Raw genomic sequence first — 24,957 nt, 5'->3', positions numbered from 1 at the left:
TGGCAGTCTTCTTGCTGTGTAAACGGGTAACTCTTTATTTGACCCAACGATGATCAATAGAGGTTTATGGTCGGTCTAGAGTATAAAGAATCATCAGTGTAAATATTGGAACTATGAAGCGCTTCCTTCTTTATCTGTGAATAGTGCTTTTCTGGGGGGAGCAGGAACCTTAATGCATATGCAATTGCTTTTCTACTTCCATCCGGCGTTTTATGTAATATACAGGCCCCTATTCCATACGAGCAAGCTCACATCGCTAGCGACTATTAGATCTAGTTTTGCGTCATAATGTGTGAGGAATAGATCTGACGTTTTTATTTAATTATTTTTTTTTTTTTTACCGCCTATTTTATCGAATGCCGCCTGGCATTCATGTGTCCATTTCCACACTCTGTTCTTTTTTAGTAGGGCCCGTAGGTCATGCATATTGGGACTATATGTCTGGTAATAGTTTGTAAATCCCAGACAACTTTGTACTTTAGTAATATTTTTTGGAACTGGCATATTCTTTACAACTGGTGTTTTCCTCGTCCAGTCTTCTACCGTTTTGTTCTCTACCGTTTTGTCTTCTACCGTTTTGTCTTCTACCGTTTTGTTCTCTACCGTTTTGTCTTCTACCGTTTTGTCTTCTACCGTTTTGTCTTCTACCGTTTTGTCCTCTACCGTTTTGTCCTCTACCGTTTTGTCCTCTACCGTTTTGTCTTTTACCATTTTGTCTGTTTTTGTCAAGTATTTTATTTCTTCCATTAACAAATCGCATTTCCCTTTTTTATTTTAAATCCAAAATCCTGTACTTGATGTCTATTTTCTAGACATGTTCTCAATGCTGTTTTCTTGTGTTGCTTATAATATAGTAATGCTTACAAACCATAAAAACGCTTTGGATATTTCAAAATTTCAAGATAGTTTTACTAAATTCGTCCTATTCCAGAAATCAAAGCACTTTAATTCCTCAAAATACCACCATTTAGTTGGAAACGAATATCCTTTCACATGCTTTAATCTGGTAATAGGGAAAAACATTTAAATGACTCAAAATATCTGGATAATAGTATACAAAGAAAGAGCTTGATTAGCTAGGAAATAATCTTTTTAAATTTTTTAAATCCGATTAGAATTAAGGAAGTTGTAACTATTTTTGTGCTTTGCACATTTGGATATTTCTCCCTCTTTCACACATTCGTTGCCAACTACAACTATTCTCGTACTATGCCATTTGCATAAACACGTAACAAAATTCTTTTTCTATTAGTCAATGTGTGCTCAGCGCGTACACTTGTCTTTAACTAGAACTAATATCTCAAAATAACACGTACTGAATAGTATGTTTACGAGTTATCTCGTATTTGGCCCCTGATATGTATTATATTTTTTTTTTTCTAGCTAATACATATATAAGTTCTAAGTTGAATGATTCACTATAAATAAAAGCTGATTTTAGTTATTTTTATTATAAAAAATATACAAACTGATAAAAACTGACAATTCCTTTAGTAAAAGTGGCTTGTGACAATTCCTTAAAAAAGAAAAAAAGTGTCTTTTGTAATTCGTGCAAAAAATGGCAAATTCCAATAAAAAAAAAATCATTTGCACTAATTTAGTAAAACTTACATAAAAAAAAAAAAATTCTCGCACATTCATCTGAATGGTAAATTTTGAAGCATTTATCAACGCACAGTGCTGGTTTGTCAGGGCAAGCAGCACATACGTATTGAGTCTTGTCTTTGTGTTTTCTTTATACAGCCTCTACATGATTTTGTTGGTCTTAGTTATTTTTCTGTTCTTGGAATAGTTTCCAAATAATGGAAATGACTGCTTCTGTGGTAGTCTAACTCTTACTTTTGGAATTCTGTCACGAATAAGATGAACTGCCTTATCTTTGAATTCTACGAATGGCATCCATTTTATTTGCAATATTAGAGATGTGCATTATGCAGCAAAATATCCAAGATGTGAAGTCCTAACTTTCTCAGAGGGGAATAATATGTAATCATCTGGTCTGCTCTATCAATTCCGGCCGTGCCATTGTTGTGGTGTTGAACAGTATTGGGCCTTTTTGCCAGTTTACCATTTCTGTTTGCAATATCCACCATTTTAATTTTGTGCATATTGCTGATAGTCAAAACGTCTCGTTTATCCGATCTTGTCCAATTTAGCTCTCCTTTTCCAAGTTTGTTCTTAACTAAATCTTTGGGATTCTCCTTTCTGTCAAATCTCCAAGTTCAACATAAGTATGTAGGACGACCAGTTAGCTCTTTAGTTCATCCATCCATCATCCAGGGTGGCTCACTACAGGAGTTTGTAGTGTAATTCAAATCTTGTCGGTAGCTGAATACTTGATGCTTTGCCAGGGCTATGAAGGGTATTTTTTATCTTCACATCATCACTAGATGGGGTGCCAACCGCAGCTTAAGAGAGTCCTATCCACCCTCGAGAGAAGGACGGACCATGCCAGTTTCTCAACCTGGTATTTTACCTCATGATACATACAGCGCCTTGCCTTCCAAATGATCACCCATCTGGTACTAGCCAGGCTAAACATTGCTTTAGTTAAGGACACTGAATTGTAACAGTTGTCAGTAAATAAGATGTTTCGTTTGTCCAAAAATTTGTCCATTACGCGAAGAATGACTTGAGCTGCATGGTCAAGATTTGATTTTGGTTCACTTGTTTTTCGTGCATAAACCATAATTTTTAGAACCAAGCCTTTGTTTCGCAGAGTTCATACAATTTTATGATATTTGTGAGCCTTATTTTTAATATATTGCTTGAATAACAAGCGCCCACACCAAAGAACCATAGACTTATATGTCTCGTATAGGAGAGTAAATTTGGTCCATTATATTATTGCAATAGTCTAACAAAGATTTAATTTTGTATAGACTATCACCATCGTCCAATTCATTATTTGAAAAATGTAAGAATCGAAGCAGTAACTGAAAACGATTCCTTGACATTGTTGGAGACCAAAGATCAGACTTGTATAATATATCTGAACCAATAATGCCCCACAGACTGTTTTTGAACTATCCCCGTGTGTAAGATTAAGTCAATGAAGCACTTGATTTTGGTCGCATTAGAGGACATTGTTTTTCAATTTCTTGGTCTGCATATCTGTTGGTTTCTTTTACTAATAAATCCCAAAGTTCATCTGTAAAAATGTAATTCTGGAATACTACCATCATTGAGTCTCATTTTTACACCAGGTGTACCGGTAAATTGAAAATATCGAGGGTCTATAGGCATAGTCCATTGGTGCTTGGGGCTTCCTTCATCTTCAGGAGTTTTCCGTGGTCGTTTTTGTGATTCAGTAGGCTTCTCATTAGTTGCATTATTATCGTATTCATCACTTGTTTCATCATCTGACATTTCTGAATCTGTAGTGTTAGCATCTGAGCTTGTAGATAATTAAAAACCATTGTTTGTATCTTCACCATGACAAATAAGATAACTTCTATTTCTTCCTGAGTTAATTTTGCTATTTGTGAGATTAACAAATTCAATAATATATCTAACTAGCACTTCAGCCCAGCTTTCCTCGGGCTCTATGTACTGTTCATAACTTTATGTGCATATATATATATATATATATATATATATATATATATATATATATTAAAAAGTTTGACTCGTGTCTAGGTAACCTACATCTAAAATTTCAAGTGTTTAGACCCAAAATTGGCGGAGGAGTTTGGTAGAGTCTGCAAAGGTCAACTCTTTCACCTCTTGGCAGCCAAGTTTTCGCCCCAATACTGATTAAAATGCTTGCTGCATGTCTGAATAGCCTCTACGTAAAATTTCAAATGTTTAGTCCCAAAATTTGCTGAATAGTTTGCTAGAGACCGCAAATTCAAATTCTAGACATCTTTTGGCAACCTCTAAACGATTAATAATAATTTTTTTTTTTTGTAGAAGCTAAATTTGCTTACTGCAGATTGTTGCTTTGAGGCAGTAATGGCTGAAGAACATCATAAGCTGTTCGTGATGCTCATAACAGGCATTTGCTCTCATACAATTCGAAAACCACTTTTAGAAAGGGCACTCAATTTGAAAGATGCGTCCGACTTAGCTCGATCTCTAGAAACAGCCCATAACAAGCTGAATCTTATATCAGCCTCACACCATGTGGCGCAAAATCCAGAAGAAACTAATCAATCCATCAGCAGCTTATACAATCCAAAATTTATGACCTTCTAAAAGACAATGTTATCGAACCCTCTTGCTCTCCTTTACTAAAAATTGGTGAACTATTCCAAAAAATCGCTCGCTATTCCGTTTTCACTACCCTCGACTTGCAGAATGCGTATTATCAAATACCAATACAAGAAGAGAATAAATTCACAGCTTTCAAAGCCTGTGGAAATTTATATCAATTTTGCTGTGTTTCACTTAGCGTAACAAACTGTATCATGTTTCCAATGATTGATAGACAATCTAAAAAAACACAAGAAGGTTGCTGACACTTTCACGTATGTTGATAACATTAATATATGTGACTGCAATATGATAGAATATGATAAAATGTCAGGAAGTATGGCATAAGTTTCCATGCGAACAAGTACCATTTGGAATTGTACAACTAGATCCTGAATGCTTCTGTGCTTTGAGATATCTACCTCCACCACAAGATGCTAAATCACAATAGTTGATTGTTGGAATGTTTTCATATTATTTTCAATGAATTCCTCGTTTCTCAGATAAAATTCAGCAGCTCGCACAGAACCAAGCCTTCCCTCTACCTGAATCCTGCTTAGACGATTTCACTTGCCTCAAAGAAGAACTCTAGCACACTTTACTTGCGACAATTGATCCCAACATGCCTCTTACTGTAGAAACCAATGCTTCGGACGTTGCCCGAGCTGCCATTCTCAATCAGAACGGCCGCCCAGTTGCTTTCTTTTCCTGACCTCTTTCAGTCAGCAAGCAACATTACTCTTCGGTTGAAAAATAAGCACGTGTCCTCATCAAAGCAGTACGTAAATAGCGTCACAACCTTATTGGTTTTGCCTTCAAACTTATTACAAACCAACGCTCCGTAGCTTTCATGTATGATCTGAAACACTCAAACAGAATAAAGAATGAGAAGGTAGAGCATTGGAGAATCGAACTATTGGCCCTTACATTTGATATAATATACCATCCAGGTAAAGATAATACAGCCGCAGACACACTTTCTTGAGCGGTCTGCTCCTCGGCTAATTCAACCAGTCTATGAGATGTACATGTTTTATTGTGTCAACCAGGCATAACACACGTCTGTGTAACCTCCTTTACTCCATCGAAACAAATATTCACGCTTCCCCTTTGCCTTTCTTTGTCAAGATATGTCCTCACAGTCACAAATTGTTTCTGTCAACTATTTTTGCTGTTTGGCGTGCCTTTCTTTATTCACTCTGACAGAGATCTATCATTCCTTTCAACAGAACAGACTTTTTGCATAGAAAGGGAATATAGCAACGACTTGTGCAACTGCCTATAACTCACAGGGAAATGGCCAGGTAGAACAACTAAATGCCACGTTATGGAAAACAATATTGCTGGCATTGAAGTCGCAAAGACTGCCGATTTCTCATTGGGAATCAGTTTTGCACGATCCCTTGCATTCCATTCGTTCGTTATTGTGTACTGCCACTAATGCTACACCTCACGAGCGAATATTCCAGTATAATCAGAAATTAACATCTGGTAGTTCTCTTCCTAGTTGGCTTTTGAATCTGGGTCTGGTTCTGATGAAACGTAATGTACGGTCATTCAAGTATGAACCCTTTGATGACAGTTGAATTGCACAAATGCAACCCTCAATACGCCCATGTTAGACCTTCAACTGGAAGGGAGGAAACAGTGTTGCTGCGTCAACCTGCCCCAAAGCCACAAAATGTAGCATCTTATACTAATGACTCTGTTATCTCACCGGAGACTTCATCTTTACAACCAGATGCCTCATTTGAATAGGGTGTATCCGAAAAACCTTGTGAAACCTCACAGACTGAGACAACGCTCAATGAGAACCTATCGGAACTCATTTTTAGACAACGTGTCCATCTCTAACATCTAAGAAACCGAGATGCTTGAACTTGGACCTTTGTATATCATTTCATAACCTTTCCCTGAACTCTTTCCACTCGGGGTGAATGTCATATTTGCTTTGTTCTTTTATGTAAAATCTTAGCAATTTCCAATTCTTCTATTTCAGCATGCATACCTGTGATTATAGATGAATAAAAACCTTATTAACTGTGATCATTTGTCTTCCATGTTCCGATTATTACAGTTCGTATCTGGCAAATTGGAAGAAATGAATGGTTTATATACCAACTACGAGATTACTCGTATATGACACACTAAGATATTTTCTTATTTAATGTGCCAAATACAAAAATATAATAAACAATACAAATTTAATATATATTCCGTGTTATAGTCATATGCATTATTTGTTGACTTTAGTTTTTGGAAATTGCAGAAAAAGTAGCTTGGCAATCACAATACATTTAATAGAGCTATAGCTGACAACGAATATGTTAAGACCTTGTGTTTCGTTACATTTTTTACACTTCTTTTTCAGTAAAATCATATCTTTGTTAAAACACAAGATTAAGCAATGAAATTTGTTATATAAGTGTATTTTTGTGCAAGGAATCAGAATATGCCACTGAAAATCTCCAAAAAAATTAATGGTTTACAAATAATCTTAAATAAATCCACATAAATATGCTGCAATTCCTTAAAAATACTATGTATGCATTAGAAGAAAATAAGTTAGAGAACTCAAAGTTTAATTGTAATGCATTTTCTGTACAAGAAACTAAAATCTAAATCTAGGACTGCTTGAATATGAATGTATTGCAAGATTTCTTTGGTATTATTGTAGATTAACACCGTTCGTTAAATCCCCCCACTCATTTCACCACCTCTTCAAAATATGATTCTATCTTTTTTAGCAATTACGTGTGAACATCCTGAAAAACTTTAATGAAAGATAAACAAAGATTATTTTAGAATTTAATGTAAAAGGATTCCTCATTTTGGGCCATTCTAGCGTTTTAGGGCAAATAACCATATTTTTATGGGAGATAAATTGTGTGCATTTTTTGTGTAGTTTTATGAGGATCTTCGTGAATTATGGGACGATGGAGAGGCTTCCCACTGACTTTATGTTAATAGTAGGGCTAAGGGAAATTGTGAACATCCTGAAAACTTGACAAACGAAAAAACAATTTTAGAATTTAGTGGCTGTTAGTTTCCCATAAATTTAAAGAAAAATAATTCACCATTGTGGGACCAATAAAAATGAATTAAATGATCCTAATTATGATATAATAAAATTATTAATTTTTATGTAAATTATAAAATTATTAATTCCATCTATTAACTAACTAACTAACGAATTAATTTTATTCAAACAATTTTCACTACATAAATATATGCAAATAATAGGGGGGAAATAAGTTCAATCCAGCGACTGACACCCTTTCTAACTCAACAATAAACAACAACATATGCAAATAATAAATAAAATATTTATCAATATTCAAATTTTATTTTTAGCTGCAATATTTTAAGTCTAAAAAATTCTTATTTTTTACTTTACTAGAATATCTTGTTCTTTACTTTTCCAGGTTGAATTTCTTGTCCTTTACTTTTCCAGGTTGAATTTCTTGTCCTTTACTTTTCCAGGTTTAATAAAATCTTAAGAATATTACTTTTCATGCGCGCATTTTTCCATATAATCCATGATTTTTCCAGGCATGGCTATTGTATTAATATATAAATTTATAATATTTATTAATGATTGTCAAAAAAAATTAGCTCTCAAACACACATTTATGCAATATTTATCATTCAATCACAGTAGTTCCGAGCCAGGGTCTCTACCGAGACTGCGGTTCATGAATTCGTGATCTGTATAGAGCGTAAACTAACAAAAAAGAAGATGGCACTCGGTGTCTTTTTAGATATCGTTGGAGCTTTTGACAACATACCCTTCAGTAGTATGTTCAAGTCGCTACGAGAACTCAATGTGCCACCAGTACTCATCCGATGGATTGAGTATATGGTGAGGCACAGAACAGTTCAAGTAGAACTACTGAGGGCAACTGTTAAAAGGGAAGTAGTTAAATGAAACCCCAAAGTGGGATTTTATCACCTTTACTATAGAACTGTATGCTGAATCCTCTTTTAAAGGAGTTTAAAAATAGGAATATTTATGCCCAGGCTGATGCTGATGACATCGCAGTGCTGGTCGCGGGTTCAAAAGCATCATTGGTCAGACGCATTGCCAAAATGGCATTAAATATTCCTAATAAATGGTCTAATCGAAATGAATTAGAATTCAGTAGCCGTAAAACAGAAATGGTCTTGTTTACATATAAAAGGAATTGCCAACTTGGTGACCTTTTTCTGAGTGGACAGAAATTGAAACTTTCGCAGGAGGCAAGGCTGTTAGGGGTAATCCTGGACAGTAAGCTAACCAGGAAAAGCCACATAGAAAAGATTTCCTCCAAGGCGACTGCAGGCCTTATGCAATGCAAACAAATTGTGGGGAAAACCTGGGCAGTTAACCCGCATGTAATGAGGTGGATATACATTGCTATGGTATGTCCCATTTTGTCGTATGCATGTGTTTCCTGGATCCGCAGGACAGAGAAACTGTACTTGAGGGAGAAACTCCAGAAGGTACAAAGACTTGCTTGTTTAATGACTTCTTCAGCATATCCGAGCACACCTACTGGAGCATTGGAGATGCTGTTGAATATCCCTCCGATTAAAGAATTCCTGAAGGCAGAAGCGATGCGGGGATCCTATAGAATAGATCTCATGGGTCTGTGGTGGTCAAGATCTGTTGGGACTACTGGAAAAACAAAGAGTCACGTGGATTTGTGTGATGAGGCTAGGAAGGAACTACCGCTTTTGCATGTGCCGGGTGACCTTATGACTAAAACCAGATCATTTGAAAAGCATTTCATATGTATGGTTTATGACAGAACAGGCGCAAGAGATTACGAAAAAGAGCTGGAAAGCAACGTAATCAAATGCTATACTGATGGATCTAAAATGAATGATAAGATTCGTGCGAGTGTTTATATAGAATACTCAAACCACCTCACCTGTCAAAAATCTTATCTTGGTAAACTGAGGACGGTCTTCCAGGCAGAAGTCTTCACCATACAGGTATCATCGGATACAACACCAAACACCAGTCATGAGCTGGCACGATTGGATGTGGTACCAAACACCACCCCCGCCTTCACCGAAGAGCAGGATCTCAGACCTAAGTCTGACAAGTCAGCTCTAACATTCGGTAAACATCACAACAAAAACTGAAAAAGGAGAGATAGCACATGATTAAGGCTCTGGAATCTGAGGTTCTGATCATGGAAGAGGTTCAGCAACATGAAATAGCTATCCTTTCAGATAGTCAGGCAGCTATTAAAGCATTGGAGAATAGTACGGTAAGATCCCAAACCGTACTGTGCTGCATTGAAAATCTAAACCATCTAGGAAAAGAAAACCGCATATCTATTTCATAAGGAGAGTTAAAAAAAAAAAATTAGTTATTAAAAAAAAGTTCGGTTTTTTAATTATAAAAAAAACGATACACGGGATTGAACCTAAAATCTTTCCACCAACCCCCGGTACGCTAACATGTCATATTGGCAAAATCGCAGTAAAAAATATTTATATACAAAAAAAAGTTATGCAAAATAAAAAAAAGCGTTAGTCACTTATGTATGTACTTACTCTCCTGTTTGTGAACCCACATATTTTGTTGTAACTTTTTTTCTACTGAACCAGTTTTTGAAATTTTTTTTTCAAACTGTAGCTAATGAGGTGTTCTATCCAACTATATAACCTGTTTGAAATTTGGTTGCGAATGGAATGAGTGGTGGGGGTTTGAATGTGTCTCGATTCATTCAATTTCGGACTTCAGCATATATTCAACCACTACCGTGGTTGAATGATAGACCTGTGCCTCACCATTACTATACATTTTTTTTTTTTCACTTGGGCACCTGCCCTGAAAAAGTTCTCTGCGTGTCACTGACTATTGTATTTTTGAGAAAATTGGCGAGGAAGAACTTGTGTTGTCTGTGAGAAAAAATTTTAATACTGAAAGTCTAATCGCTATATTAAAACAAAAAGAGGATTGGATGAGGCGTTGGAAAGGAAGATAGAGGAAAACAGGAAGAAAATCATGACCGAGAAGCATTCAAATAGGGAAGATATAAGAATTTTAATATTTACTGTGAAACACTTGAACTGCTTTTATTTTTAATGGCACCAGGCAATTTAGGGTAGGTGTGCTAATTTGATAAAAGACTACCCTAATTCATTATCGATTCTTACATATTTCTTCCTCATTATCTCATGCCTTTTTCTTCCCTACAAATATTGTCACCTTTCCTCTGTCCTCGTCCCCTGTCCCCACGTATCTTGCCCCCCCCCCCACGTGTCTTGCCTCGTCCCCCCCACGTATCTTGCCTCGTCCCCCCACGTATCTTGCCTTGTCCCCCCCCACGTATCTTGCCTCGTTCCCCCCCCCACGTATCTTGCCTCGTCCCCCCCCCCACGTATCTTGCCTCGTCCCCCCCCCACGTATCTTGCCTCGTCCCCCCCCCCACGTATCTTGCCTCGTCCCCCCCCCACGTATCTTGCCTCGTCCCCCCCCACGTATCTTGCCTCGTCCCCCCCCACGTATCTTGCCTCGTCCCCCCCCACGTATCTTGCCTCGTCCCCCCCCCCACGTATCTTGCCTCGTCCCCCCCCCCACGTCTCTTGCCTCGTCCCCCCCCACGTCTCTTGCCTCGTCCCACCCCCCACGTCTCTTGCCTCGTCCCACCCCCCACGTCTTGTCTCCCCTACGTCTCTTGCCTCGTCCCCCCCCCACGTCTCTTGCCACGTTTCCTCCACCCTACCTATCTTGCCTCGCCTACCCCTCTTACGTCTCTTTTTATTTGTTATTGTTTAGCAGTGTGTGTGTATATGTACGTATATAATAAACACTTTGCAAATTATGCGCATGTTGGATAGCAGATTTTTATACAAATATTTTAAAATAAGTATATGTAGAATACTGGCTGTTTATAAACAGATTCATAATAATGGTTTATGTTCATATAGGGTCTATATACTGTGTATGTATAAATTACATTGTGGTATGTATAACAGTGTACAATTATTAAATGTATAAACAGACAAAAGTTCTTGAAATGTATGTATAATGTAAATGTTCATGCTGACTGAGGAGGTGCACGTGTGTGCATAGACAATTCAAAGTAATGCGACAAATATCAAAACATGGCTGTTCTTTAATACTAATTTTTGCTAATTTCTTACAATTTCCGTTTCTTACATGTATTCAACTAGACTGTTCTGTAAATGGGACTCTAAATGCAAGATCTTTCTGTCTGAAGGAACACTGACAACTGATTTTATATAACTTTATTTCCATAGGTTTGTTGCTTTCCTCGGAGTTTGGCAACTTCTCTCTAAATTTCTACATCTTTCTATATGTATTATACGCTTCCGGGGACATAAGTTGTACTTACTAAATTGCAAGGTCCTTTGTTTATTGTAAACTTTTTTGAATTGAAAATATTTCAAACTAGCTTTAAACTATCTGATTTATAGATTCCTGATCTTTATTCTTTTTTATAACCTGTTTTTTAACATTCTTTTTGCTGAAATTTCATTGTAACAAAGTTTAGTTCTTTTTGGTTTAGCTATTCAAACTAGTTAATGTCTGATCCCTCCATTGACAGGACTCTAATCTGTGACATCGCCACCTTTCTCCCGCCAGCTCCTTTCTCCCTGCCGCGTCTCTTGTCTCGTTTCTCCCCGCCGCGTCTCTTGTCTCGTTTCTCCCCGCCGCGTCTCTTGTCTCGTTTCTCCCCGCCGCGTCTCTTGTCTCGTTTCTCCCCGCCGCGTCTCTTGTCTCGTTTCTCCCCGCCGCGTCTCTTGTCTCGTTTCTCCCCGCCGCGTCTCTTGTCTCGTTTCTCCCCGCCGCGTCTCTTGTCTCGTTTCTCCCCGCCGCGTCTCTTGTCTCGTTTCTCCCCGCCGCGTCTCTTGTCTCGTTTCTCCCCGCCGCGTCTCTTGTCTCGTTTCTCCCCGCCGCGTCTCTTGTCTCGTTTCTCCCCGCCGCGTCTCTTGTCTCGTTTCTCCCCGCCGCGTCTCTTGTCTCGTTTCTCCCCGCCGCGTCTCTTGTCTCGTTTCTCTTGCCTCCCCCCCCCTGTCTCGTTTCTCTTGCCTCCCCCCCATGTCTCGTTTCTCTTGCTTCGCCTCCCTCCCCCCCTTGTCTCGTTTCTCTTGCTTCGCCCCCCCCCCTGTCTCGTTTCTCTTGCTTCGCCCCCCCCCCTGTCTCGTTTCTCTTGCTTCGCCTCCCCCCCCTGTCTCGTTTCTCTTGCTTCGCCTCCCCCCCTGTCTCGTTTCTCTTGCTTCGCCTCCCCCCCCTGTCTCGTTTCTCTTGCTTCGCCTCCCCCCCCTGTCTCGTTTCTCTTGCTTCGCCTCCCCCCCCTGTCTCGTTTCTCTTGCTTCGCCTCCCCCCCTGTCTCGTTTCTCTTGCTTCGCCTCCCCCCCTGTCTCGTTTCTCTTGCTTCGCCTCCCTCCCCCTGTCTCGTTTCTCCCCGCCGCATCTGCTACCTCGTTTCTCTCTGCTACTTTTATCTGACACATCTTAGCAAAAAGCAGAAATTTATTCAGTTAATAGGAGCATCTATCATTTGTAATTTTGTCATCAGGCCACCGAAATTGTCTCATTTAAAATTAAAATTATTTCTGTTGGATACTTATATGACTTTTTTTTATTTCTTTTGCAGAAATCCATCTTCTAACCAATCAAGAAATACTGTTGTAAGTTTTTTTTTTTTCTTTGTCTAAATTTGATATTTTTACAAAAAAGCTAGTACAATTTTCATGTTGAAAAATTGCCTCTATTGTACTATTGTTTAAGAATTCTGATGAAAGAACTGCTTCCTCCCTATCCATTTCTTTTAGCTCTTTTTTAAAACCTTTTGAATTGGTAATCAAGCCAGCAATAATCAATCACCTCATTTTTCTTAACCTTTTTTTTTTGGGTGGGGGGGGCCCTAACAGTACGAATTTAGGCAAACCCGTTCTTTTTTTATTACACCTTTCACCCTAAACAAGGCGTATGGCTACTTAAGGGGTTACAATTTTGGATCATGTCTACAGGGGACTATGTGGGGATTTGAGCAGTGATATGTCTGTTCACATTACATTTAAGCTTGCATTCGTAGTATAGTCAGGAAAGCAAGAAACCAGGAGAAAATTCTGAAGTGCAGCAGAAGAACTCCAACATCTAGGGACGTCCACATTGAAGAGGTGGGATTGAAATCAAAATGTTGCTGTTAATAAGTTCAGAAAAATTTAATTTGCATTGATACACGTTTCAAAGCAAAACATGTTTCCTCTTCAATACTCTCCTTTATTCTAAATGTTTGTTATTTGTATGAGTCATAGATGTTTTTATACAGGGTGGAACGATAAAGTTGTCGCCCTAAAGAAAACAATGTTACAGCTTTATTTAAAACTTTTATTGAAAAAATCAATTCAGATAACTTGATTATTTAGTAGAGCTGATATCTATTCACTGTAGCCACTTTCAGTCTCAATCACCGCCTCGATACGGGTCTGGAACTAGGAGCATGCCTTTTCCACAATCACCGGCTGGAGCTAGGTGAATACTTGGCAGATGATGGTGATCAAGCTGGCTTTGGTGTTGTGGGAGATCATTTGGTGAATTTCTCGACGTATGACCAAATGAAGTATTCCAGCAGGTTCATGTCTGGGAAGGAGGGGAGGGCCAGTAATAGAAGAGTACAAAGTCGTAGTACTCTTTCTGAAGCCAAGCTTGGGTCTCTTTGGACTTGTGGGCTAGCGTCGAGTCCTATTGTTACACTCAGTCTGCCAGCGGCTACTTGATTGCATCAGGGGATCACCATACTCTTCAGCACATCCAGGTACACTATGGTGTTTACTTTGAAGCCACCTTCGAAGATGTGAGGTGGCATCATGTGGCCCTCACTTAAAGCCATACCAAAGACCATAACTGTGACCGGAAACTTTGTTTTCATCATCCTGGGCACATCTGTTATTCGTAGCAATCCAGCAATGCATTTTGAGGGTGATGGCTTGTCTTGTCACAACTTGGATCAGTAGAGATCATGAGTTGTACAGCGGCGCATCTCCGATCTCACTCGTTGAACATTGTGTCACTTTCAGATAGGATAGAAGGTTTCTATCGCTCTTGGGGTTTGTACACAATTGACCAACTAGTAGATGGTCTGCAACAATAAAAGAAAACCGGTTTTTATCAAACGGAAATGGAATCATGTTGTCTTTTCTAGGGCAACAATTTTATTGTTCCACCCTGATGTTCCACCAAATGTATTTTGTCGATGAACACATAATCATTTTTTGTTGAACTAGAGTACTCTACCATTAACTGATCTGGGAGTACACATTAACCGAGCTACTTCACTTGGCTTCAGTATATTTGCTGACAAGATGGCTTCTGGGTGCTATGCTCTTCCAGAGAGCAGTGGGTGATTTCTATCTACCAGTGCTTAGTTTTGTCTATTTACAGTTGATCTCTTCCTAATCGAATGATGAAAAGTTCTCATATCTGGAAATAGCATGTGGACTTTTAAAAGATTGGAGAAGAAAACTGATTGTAGAAACCACGATGCTGCTCTTAACATCTGGAGGCAGCACTCCACAATTGAGCATCTCTACGGATACCTTCTGCTAATCTCAGACCTGATCAGAGAGAGAGAGAAGCAAATTTGCTTCGGAGTTAAGGATCAAATTGTCAGCATTGTTCTTTTGTGAAAGTCAAGAAAGAATTTAGTTCAGAGAGGAGACCATACGGAACTCATGTCAAGCAACTAACAGAGGACTAACGCAAATATGTAGATTTACCAGGTGTGATGGAGGATAGAATGAGATGGCGTTAGAGAAGAATATGTTAATTTTGTGAATAATATTCTCTGGAAGGTCCTTTATACAGACAGGAAACAATGTTGGACCTAGAATAGAGCATTGATGAACACCGACATCGATGGTAAAGAAAATGAAGATACTCTATCGAGAGTTCCTCGCAAGCTTCGATCAGACAAACAGAAAAGATTTGCATATGTCAAGAACTTTACCTCTAATAAAAATAACTTTACTGTATCTTGAATTTATCCTTACAAGTTTAAAGTATGTTTGGTCAATCATATTTTCATCCTTTTCTTTTACTTAGTTTTGCTATTTTTATATTTCTATAGGATTCTTTCAAATCAGGAAAAATGAGGATTCCAAATGATGTAAGTTATTTTGGTTTTATCAGTTTCGCACATTAAAATATTAAGTTATCAAAATGAAACCTGAGAAAATTATCTTTTGAAAAACATTAAACATGTTTCATCTATTACAGGAAATGCAAAAAATGTACTGAGCTACATTTTATTATTATGATTTGTTCCTTTTTGAATAGCTTTTTTTTTTAAGTGGTATATATGCGTATGTATGTATGTATGTATGTATGTGTGTGTGTGTATATGTATGTATGTATGTGTTGACCAACTGCAGTTAACAGGCATCTACTTATGCGGTTGAGAATCATCAAAAATGGAAAGGTCTTTACCTGTCAGAGTAAGCAAGGCTTAAAAATGGTATGCTTGAGCATGAGAACTATGCATAACTATGATCACAATTGTCACCGGAAACGTTGCTCCGTTCTCATTGCTCACAAACTGGCGAAACTAAGTGTTGATATTGCAGCACTTGAAGTATGCTTTCCAGAGGAGGGTAACCTTCAAGAGAATGACGATGGCTACACCCTTTACTTACTGGTCAGGCAAGCTGGAGATTGAGAAACCTCTTTCTGGCGTGGGATTTATGGTCAAGAACTCCATTGCTCCCAAGCTGGAGAACCTATCAACAGCCCATTTTGACTGCATTATGTCTATGCCCTTTCACCTCAGAAACCAGCAATATATCACGCTCTTTGGTGTTTATTCCCCCCCCCCCCCCCGATTCTCCAAGCAAAGCTGAAAAGGATCAATTCTACTCTGATCTGCGCAACCTCTTGCAAGGCACCCCTACAAATGACAAGGTGATAATACTTGGTGACTTCAATGCCAGAACGGGTAAAGATTCTGAGGGGAGCATTTGGGAAACACATCGTTGGAAACTGTAACGACGATGGGTGTTTGCTACTGGAACAGCAAATTACTATCATGAACACCATATTTCAACAAAAGAACAGTCTAAAAATTATCTCGATGCATCCCCGGTCTAAACATTGGCACGTTATTAATTTCATCATAGTGCACCGACAAGACCTTAAAAATGTCCTACACACCAGAATGATGCCCAGTGCAAAATGTTACACTGATGATCGCCTAGTTCGCTTCGAACTCAGACTCCATTTCAAACCAAAGAATGGAGGAGTCCCAAAGAAGAGAATCAATGCCAGCAGATTCCTGTCAGCTGGAGTGAGTTGAGTTTCAGGCAGGCCTACAGCTCGAAGATATAAACTGCCCAATGGACACCTCCCCTGAAACACTCTGGGAACATCTGAAAACTGACATCTGAAAAAGTCCTAGGGGTGTTGACCAAAAACAACAGGAGCGATCAGATCTAAGCAATATTGACAAAGAGATCAGTTTACCAAACCCACTTAGCCCACCCAGCTTGTTCCATGAAGAAAGCAGATTTCTGCTTAATATGTAGCAACCTCCAACATAAGCTTCGTAAGTGTAAAACAGGGTTGTGTCCTTGCTCCAACCCTCTTCACTATGATGCTAAGGCAGGCCACTGAGGATCTTAACGATGAGGATGATGTCTAGATTCGTTACCATCTTGACAGCAGCCTATTCAGCCTCCAGCAGCTATAGGCCCACTTAATGACCCTAGAGCAATTAATTCACAGCCTCCTCTTTGCTGATGACGCTGCACTTGTTGTGCATACAGAGAAAGCCCCGCAGCATCTAACATACTGCTTCGCAGAAGCCGCTCAGCTCGTTGGACTAGAAGCCAGCCTGGAGAAAACAGATCCTTCACCAGCCCGCACCTAGAGAAGAGTAAATCTCCTCTCACATCAACATTGGTAAGACTAAATTGAAGGCGGTCCAACAGTTCACCTATCTTGGGTTCACCATATCAGACTCCAGGATAGACAAGATGGTGGAAAACAGGCTGGCCAAAACCAACGGTGCTTTTAGCAAACTGTATCAGCGAGTGTGGCGAAAACTGTACAAATACTGTCTGAAGAAATCTCTTGGTGCCTGTCACGTCAACTACTGCCAATGGTCAACCTTTGCAGCGGACTGAGAAGTTTGGCAGCACGCCATCCATCAAGCAGTCTTTTGCTTCAATAACACTCGGCAGACTTGTTTAGAGGACAGAAGACTCAGGAGGAAGGAGCGCCAACTAGCCTCAGCCTCAAACCCAGACCAGCTGTTGCAGGTGAGCCTGCTTACACTGCATTGAACTCGTCAGCCATGGGCGTGTCTGCAAAAAACGTGGACAAGCCCCTTCCTAGATCTTCGTTCGCAAAGCCAATCCATAATGACGTATGTGTATATATGTATTAGTGTTAAAATGGTTAATCAGAATCAATAACAGAAACTGGAAAAATCGGAACTTTTGCAGTTATTGGTATCGGAAAAATTTATTCTTATATTCGATGCCAAAAACAATTCCTCTAATTATCTTTCTTTTTATTTTATTTCGTTTAAGACAAAATCTTCCACTGTTGATAGTAATGAGAAAAAAATGATTAATTTTAAGCTTTTAGTAAAACAAAAATCTGTATATCAAGCCCTCCGCTAATGTTCTTTGGTGTTTGAAAAAATATCTGCACATTTATTATGTGTTTTTACAGTGTTTTTATATTTAAGTATTTAGAGCTTTATAAAGAATTGGAATCTGTAATTGTATCGGTATTGGAAATTTAGTATGGAATTGCTGATTGTATTGAAATGGGGGGGGGGGGGAATATTAAAATCGTCCCATCACTAATATGTGTATATATGTAGGTGTATATATGTATGTGTATATGCATGTTTCATTAGACAGCAGGGATAATTCCAGTTTGTTTTTCTTGCGATCTGTTATTTTTTTCCACTTAGTGGGCCAATGTTCAAACATTAAAAAGAAATTTGCCATGTCGTGAAGGTTTTCAACTTCCATGAGCAGTCTTCAGACGAGTGATGAATTAAAAAAAATTGTGTTTGGCGAAATTTATTGAAAAAGTCGATTAAAATTGTATGTGTATTTATATGTATGTGTATTAGTGGCCTGGCAAGGCCACAGGGGAGACAACCGCAGCAGAAAAACTGCAGCTGGCCTACAGGACACTATATATACAAATGTAGGCAAATTTGGACATATTTTATTGGCTTGAAAATATGGGTTCTTTTTTACTAATTGCCATAAAATTTTAACCATAGAATAGTATTATAATCTTCAAAAAGCCTAAAAATTTTCATGTAGTTTTGTCCCATAGAATCAAAGATATGAGCATTTCAATATTCAATTTGGTTACGAGTATAGATATATGGTCTTGATGGAGAGTAGACTAAAACTTGTTATGGTTTCAAATGATTTCCAATAACAGCAAGGGGAGACTTGATTCCAAATATTGCTTATATGCTATATCTGGCCTCTTTTGGAAATAGGGTATGATTATGAATATCTCTAGTATCAAATATTCCTTATACACTGAAATTTACTTTATATATGAAAACCCAAGAGGGGAGATATAACATCAAAAAATATTTGGAATCAAGTCTCCCCTCGCTATTATTTCAGATCATTTGAAACCAAAGTAGCAAGTTTTAGTCTCCTCTCCATCAAGGCCAGAGGTTTGGGGGAAATATACATATGTATGTGTGTTCGTGTGTGTATTAGGGGGTGTACCAGTTACTCGACCTAATCGGCCACTCACAGTAATCAGTAATCAGCCGATTAATGACCTTTTTTTTTCCTATTAAATTGAAATGATTTCATCATTACCAAGTGACTCTGGACACATTAACATAGTAACTGCTAATTTAACTTGATGTTTAAGTGTCTGGCCACAATTATGGCTTTTTGTCTTAAATAAAATTACAAAATACAATTTCTAGTTCTTAAATGAATATAATTAAACAATTAGATGAGGAAAAAAAGAAATTACAAACCAACTACAAAATACAAATTGTAATTTGTTAAGTGAATAAGTATAAGTTGAAGTTCTGCACCTGCTGCTGCTCTACTTTCTCTTCTATTCTTGTTACTTACCTTCTCTGCTCTCACAGTGTCCTCAGTATTTAAAGTTGAATACTTTTAAGTTGTAATATAGAAACATTACAGTTTCTCGATTCTCAGGACACAACCTCTTCCTTGAAGGTTGACAAATTACCACCTGTAATAAAGAGCCTCTTACTCTCCACAGAAGAAGGTGGTGCTCTTAAATATTTTAAAGCTAGTTTACTTAGCAGTGGTAAGGTCTCCAAAATGAGTAGTGATAAAGCTACAAAATGGAAGCATAAGGTATTTACTCCTTTTGAGTTTAGATTGTGATTCTTGTATTTCTGTTGTAGTTGCAGTCTCCAGGTTTAACTCAGCTTCCACCTGCTCTAAGTTTTGATTTGTTACTGTAGGCTTATTTGAAGCTAATTCATTGAACAACCTTGAGAGAGATACAGTTTTCCTTTCACTTTGATCTTCTTGACTTTCACCTTAAACTATATCCAGTGGTGAGGCCCCAGCTTATGGGCTTTGGGGAGTGTTGAGCCACCCTTTAATTGCCGTTGCTCCCAGGTCCACTCTGACCCGGAGTGGTAGTACCTGTTAGGGTCCCAACTATGGGTTAAATAGAAACCGACTTGAAAACAACAAATATATTCTATTTAAAAAATTTTCTTCAAAATCTTTGGATTCGGCATTAAATAACCTGAAAAGGGTTGATATGCCGTAAAACAAAAACAACCAACAAACCAATCTTGACTTTCAACAGAGCCTGAAGAAGTATATCCTGCTGATTTCTGCTTCTTCATCATCAGTAGAATGTAGAAGATGTAGAATCCAATGCCATTCTTTTGAAATTTAAATGTGAATCTTGGATCTAGGAAAGCAGACACAAGTTATTTAGATAGGATGAAAATCTTGTTTCCATTAATTTATTGACTTGTTCAACAGTAAGGATTCCACTAATGTCAGAAATATCAGAATTAGATTGGACAGCTTCTGAAAGAAATAATCTCAAAACTACAATTTTAGGTGTTCTCCTCGATATGGTTGTACTTCTGCAACTTGCTTCTTTGATTTCTTCGAATGGACTCAGTAACTGGACAATTTTTCGAACAAGTCCCCATTGGTAAGTTGTTCAGGTAAAAATCTTATCAACAGCGTACATTACAGCCTGTTGGGAAAACAATGAGTCATTTATTGAGTTGCAATGTATGTATGAAGCATGATAGTGGTTCTAAACCACATTCTTTGACACCAGCAACCATATTTGTTCCTGAATCCCGCAAGACTAAGAAAACTTTGAAGATTTTATACTCATATATTGCTTAATTCTTCACTTATTCTTGCACCTGTGTGTGCGCACCAGGGAATGGAACAACTCTAAGCACAGCTCTGCACTGTTCAGTCATTTGAAAGCCAATGACCAGTCAAACTTAGAAAGCAGAAATGATGCTAATTTCATCAAGAAATTTGCTGATTTGCCACCCTTTGGTGTGATGGTTGGACATAACTTGCAGACAGCCATATTATTATTCTTGGGATTGACATCAAAATACTTCCAGCAGAAACTGGTTGCCATAATGCTTGCAGGTTGTTAATATTTTTTTTTACGCATATAAATTACTTATAGTCTGATTTTTAATTAGTTATCTCAATAAAATATGCATATAAATTACTTATAGTCTAATTTTTAATTAGTTATCTCAATAAAATACGCATATAAATTACTTATAGTCTACTTTTTAATTAGTTATCTCAATAAAATATGCATATAAATTACTTATAGTCTAATTTTTAATTAGTTATCTCAATAAAATACGCATATAAATTACTTAGTCTAATTTTTAATTAGTTATCTCAATAAAATATGCATATAAATTACTTATAGTCTAATTTTTAATTAGTTATCTCAATAAAATATGCATATAAATTACTTATAGTCTAATTTTTAATTAGTTATCTCAATAAAATATGCAGAATCTAAACTAGAAAATAATTTCATGTCACTAAGCATGTTATTTCTGCTGAGGTGGTTGACCACTTCTCTATTTATCACAGATTCCACTTACTCATGATGCACAGGAGACTGATTGGTCTGTACTCCGATACAGATGACCGATCTCCAGAATTTTTAGATAAGGGTCAGAGTGATGATGCTTTCCAGGGTGTTGGGACGACATTCTCCTTAAGGCTAAATCCTTTTTCTAACAACATGCCCTGAACTGTGCTCATCCTCAGTTCTGTCTTCGCTAGAATCTTCTGATCACCGAGTTGTTTTAATAATAAAAGATAAAAGCAAACTCCAAATATTCCTCTCTATCAAACAGTGTATCAATACTCGATAGCTGACTGGGACGGTTTCCAAACGTTCATATCGGAACTACCCCTATGCTTTATGTTTAAAATGAATGTATCTAATATAGCATCCAACTTAACTGATCGGTTAACAATTGCCATAGACAGCTTCATACCTTCCAAGAAATTCTAACAGAAATTAAATAGCCAACTACTATGATACACTCCTGAATGTGCTGCTGCCATAGCACACAGAAACTGCTACTTTGACTGCTTTAAACGTAATAGATGCTTTGAAATGAAAGTTGCTTTTAGAACTGCCAGCAGTCAGTGCAAAAGAACTATAGAAAATGCGATAGTCATATACTCAGTCACTCAAGTCAAAAGTAGAACAGAGACTTGGTTCGCATGAGTTTTGACGGATAACAAATAAGATCCTGAACAGATGCGTATCCTCTATCATAATCAACAGGTCTGAGGTGATTCTGTCAGTATCTGCCAAAGCCAAACTCTTTACCAAGAACTTTTGCATCTATCTCAACTCTATGCAATCAGAACCTCCTACCTTCCGAATTTCTTCCCAAGACCAAAATTATCTGAATGGCATCCACATATCTGCTCATGATGTTGCCACAATCATCAAGAACTTTGATGCCAGCAAAGCAACTGGTCCTAACAATATTCCAGTTATTGTACTTAAATAAAAAGCTACAACCAGAACTAGTACCCATTCTTGCAAGGCTGTTCAATTTATGCCATTAAGGAGAAATGCTTCCCAACACCTTGGAAAACCTCATTAGTTTGCCTAGTATTTACAAATATTAGAGATTGGTCTTCTGCATTTCAGTACAGACCAATTAGTCTTTGGTGTGTCATGAGTAGGACTATGACAACATTGTTTTGATTCTCGAGTATATATCTGACACAGACACAATTAATCAACCGAGAACCACATCACCCTACATAAAAACATAAGATATCAATGGATATATATCTGAGAATCAAAACAAGGAAAAGAATATGCTGTTGTCATAGCCCTAGTCATGAGTAAGTTGCTTGAATCCATATTAAATAATGAAATTGTCAACCACCTCAGCAAAACGACCTACTCGGTGTCAAGCAATATGGTTTCTGTCCAGCAAAATCTCCAGCTGATGTATCGACTATAATTTCATATAGGATCAATGAATCTATCTACAAGGATTTCCTCTCAAGATTAATGACTCTAGACATATCAAAAGCATTTTATGAGGTTGACATAAAGGTATACTTCACAAGATTTCCAGCTATAGAATATCTGAAAATGTCTTTTCAACCATCGAATCTTTTCTCTCTGATAGATTTTTACAAATAGCTGCTGATGGGTAGAAATCCGAAACTCAAAGTATCAATGCTGGGGCTTAACTCATCCAACTTTGAGCATATGGTGCAAGAGGACAAAACGTAACTGATTAATTTTAATGCATCAAAAATCATACTTCTATCTTTTCACTGTAAACGCTCTGACCCTACTTGGCCCAAACTGATATGAATAACTCATCTAAAAGAAGTTCCTGCTTTGACAAGCTTCTGAGTTTAATCCGTACTCCTGACATGAAATGGAAAACCTACATTAAATCAGTTGCCAAAGTCGCTGGAAAAATAGTTGTCATTCTACTAGTTTAGAACGTATCTCGCTCCCGACACAATCTTCTTCCTGTATAAGAGCCAAATACTTACTAAAATGGAGTACTGTTGCCATATCTGGGCAGGAGCTGCTCAGAGCACCCTATTCTACTTTGACAAAGTACAAAACCGGCTTCAAAACCTAGCAAGAGATGCCCTTTTCTCTTCTCTGCAACCTCTTTCCCCACCGAACAGATGTTGCAAGCCTGTTTCTGCGGTATTGTTCTTTTCATGGTTAGTTCTCGTCTGAGCTTCAATCTATGGTCCTTCCTTGCCAAACTTTCACAAAAAAACACTCGGCTAGCTAAAACCACTATCAACAATTTTCCCCACTCTTTATCTGTGCCTAATTTTAAACCAGATTCCATGAATAATGCTTATTTCTTAAAACTGTGTGTAGAACACTGTTCCATTGCCCTGCTTCCCAGCCAATTACAATATGGTAGCCTTAAAGTCCAATGTAAACAAGTTCATGTTGCGCTATCCCCTTAAATAATCTAAATTCTACCCATTCTACAGCATAAACGATTACTAAACTACCACCTTACATTCATCAACTCTTATCCTCAAGTGGCTTTTGGACCTTAAGAAGTGGTGACTAGTAAAAGATTTGCAAATTGTCCATAAGCATTAGATACCCGAGTAGGTTCAATAACAATTTGTATTAGGTTATACGCAAGAGAGAAATTGACAAAATTTCCCTTCGTCATCTGTTTCGTTTGAGTGGATGAGCCATTCAACGTTGAACTCAAGAAATTAAGTGACTGGGACATCGCTGGTTTCTACTCAGTATTATTACTGAGTAGAAATCTCAACATATTTAAGACCTGTAGGTTCATCTTTTATCTATTATTCCTTTCTCGTTGGACGCTCAGTGTTGCTCAGTCGCTTACACATATTTTAATTGATGCAGATTACATATGTGTATTATTATAGAATCAATCCTCTATTTAATATTATATATCATGAGGAATAATTTGCCCAGTGAACTAAATTGCAAAAAAAAAAAAAAGTAATGTCGTTCATCAAATTACGTCTGTGTTTGTTAGGCTTGATGATGAAAGCCCTAAAAACTCTCTTCTGATTAATGTTTAGTTTTAAAATATACAAAGAAAGAAATTATTTTCCGTTATTTTAAATGGTACCTCTTCTTTTATCGTAAAATTTAATTCATTAATAAGAAAAAATTAAAACAAAGTGGTGATGGACTCCTGGGCTTGAACATTCGATCTGTAGTTGAATGTTGTACCACTGAGCTTTGTTTTCAGATGTCAACAAATCTGTTTTTTTTTTTTTTTTTCTAAGAAGAAATTATTTGTTGAGATTTTATCTCCCTTGCCAGTGCAACCTAAAAAATTCTGTAAAAATTATTTTTTATCTTTATAAGAAAGAAAAACTAGTTTTAGGATCGGATTTTTTTGATTTTCGATACTTATTGGATGAATTTCTGTACAAAACATATCTAAGAACACTGCCAGACATATAGATTAGCTTTGTGTGAAATTGGCAAAAGATAGGCTCAACTGTTTGGGAACCTATAAGGAAGGAACTCACACGCAAACAAAATGACTTTTATATAATTATAGAGATTTGTCTTTCATCACATTTTTTCCATATTTTACAAGCAAATACTTTAAACTTGAAAAATTCGAAATCATTAACATATATTTGAACTAATAACATCTAGCCAAATTTAGTTTTTCCCATACAGTTCTTCTACTTAGTGGTTTATAATGAGAATTATTTTTTTTT

At 37.5% G+C, this 24,957-nt stretch overlaps 1 protein-coding gene across 10 annotated transcripts in view; it reads left to right on the top strand.

Annotated features, from left to right (window-relative positions):
* Window positions 1-24,957, top strand: part of LOC145276914 (uncharacterized) — a 229,912-nt gene that overhangs the window by 26,469 nt on the left and 178,486 nt on the right. For all 10 annotated transcript variants that reach the window (XR_013868060.1, XM_080128431.1, XM_080128404.1 and 7 more), the window contains exons 3-4: window positions 12,816-12,849; window positions 15,291-15,329. Coding sequence is in view for 9 of the 10 variants with exons in the window: in XM_080128431.1 (XP_079984557.1) it covers window positions 12,816-12,849; window positions 15,291-15,329 (73 nt within the window). In the remaining variant the exon portion in view is untranslated. The remainder of the gene's footprint in view (window positions 1-12,815; window positions 12,850-15,290; window positions 15,330-24,957) is intronic.

This window comes from Euprymna scolopes, chromosome 1, assembly GCF_053919585.1.
Source record: "Euprymna scolopes isolate OS-2025 chromosome 1, ASM5391958v1, whole genome shotgun sequence".
In the NCBI taxonomy this organism is placed as follows: domain Eukaryota; kingdom Metazoa; phylum Mollusca; class Cephalopoda; order Sepiida; family Sepiolidae; genus Euprymna; species Euprymna scolopes.
Note: the sequence above shows the minus strand (reverse complement) of the source record. Positions and strands in the feature narration are given on the sequence as shown.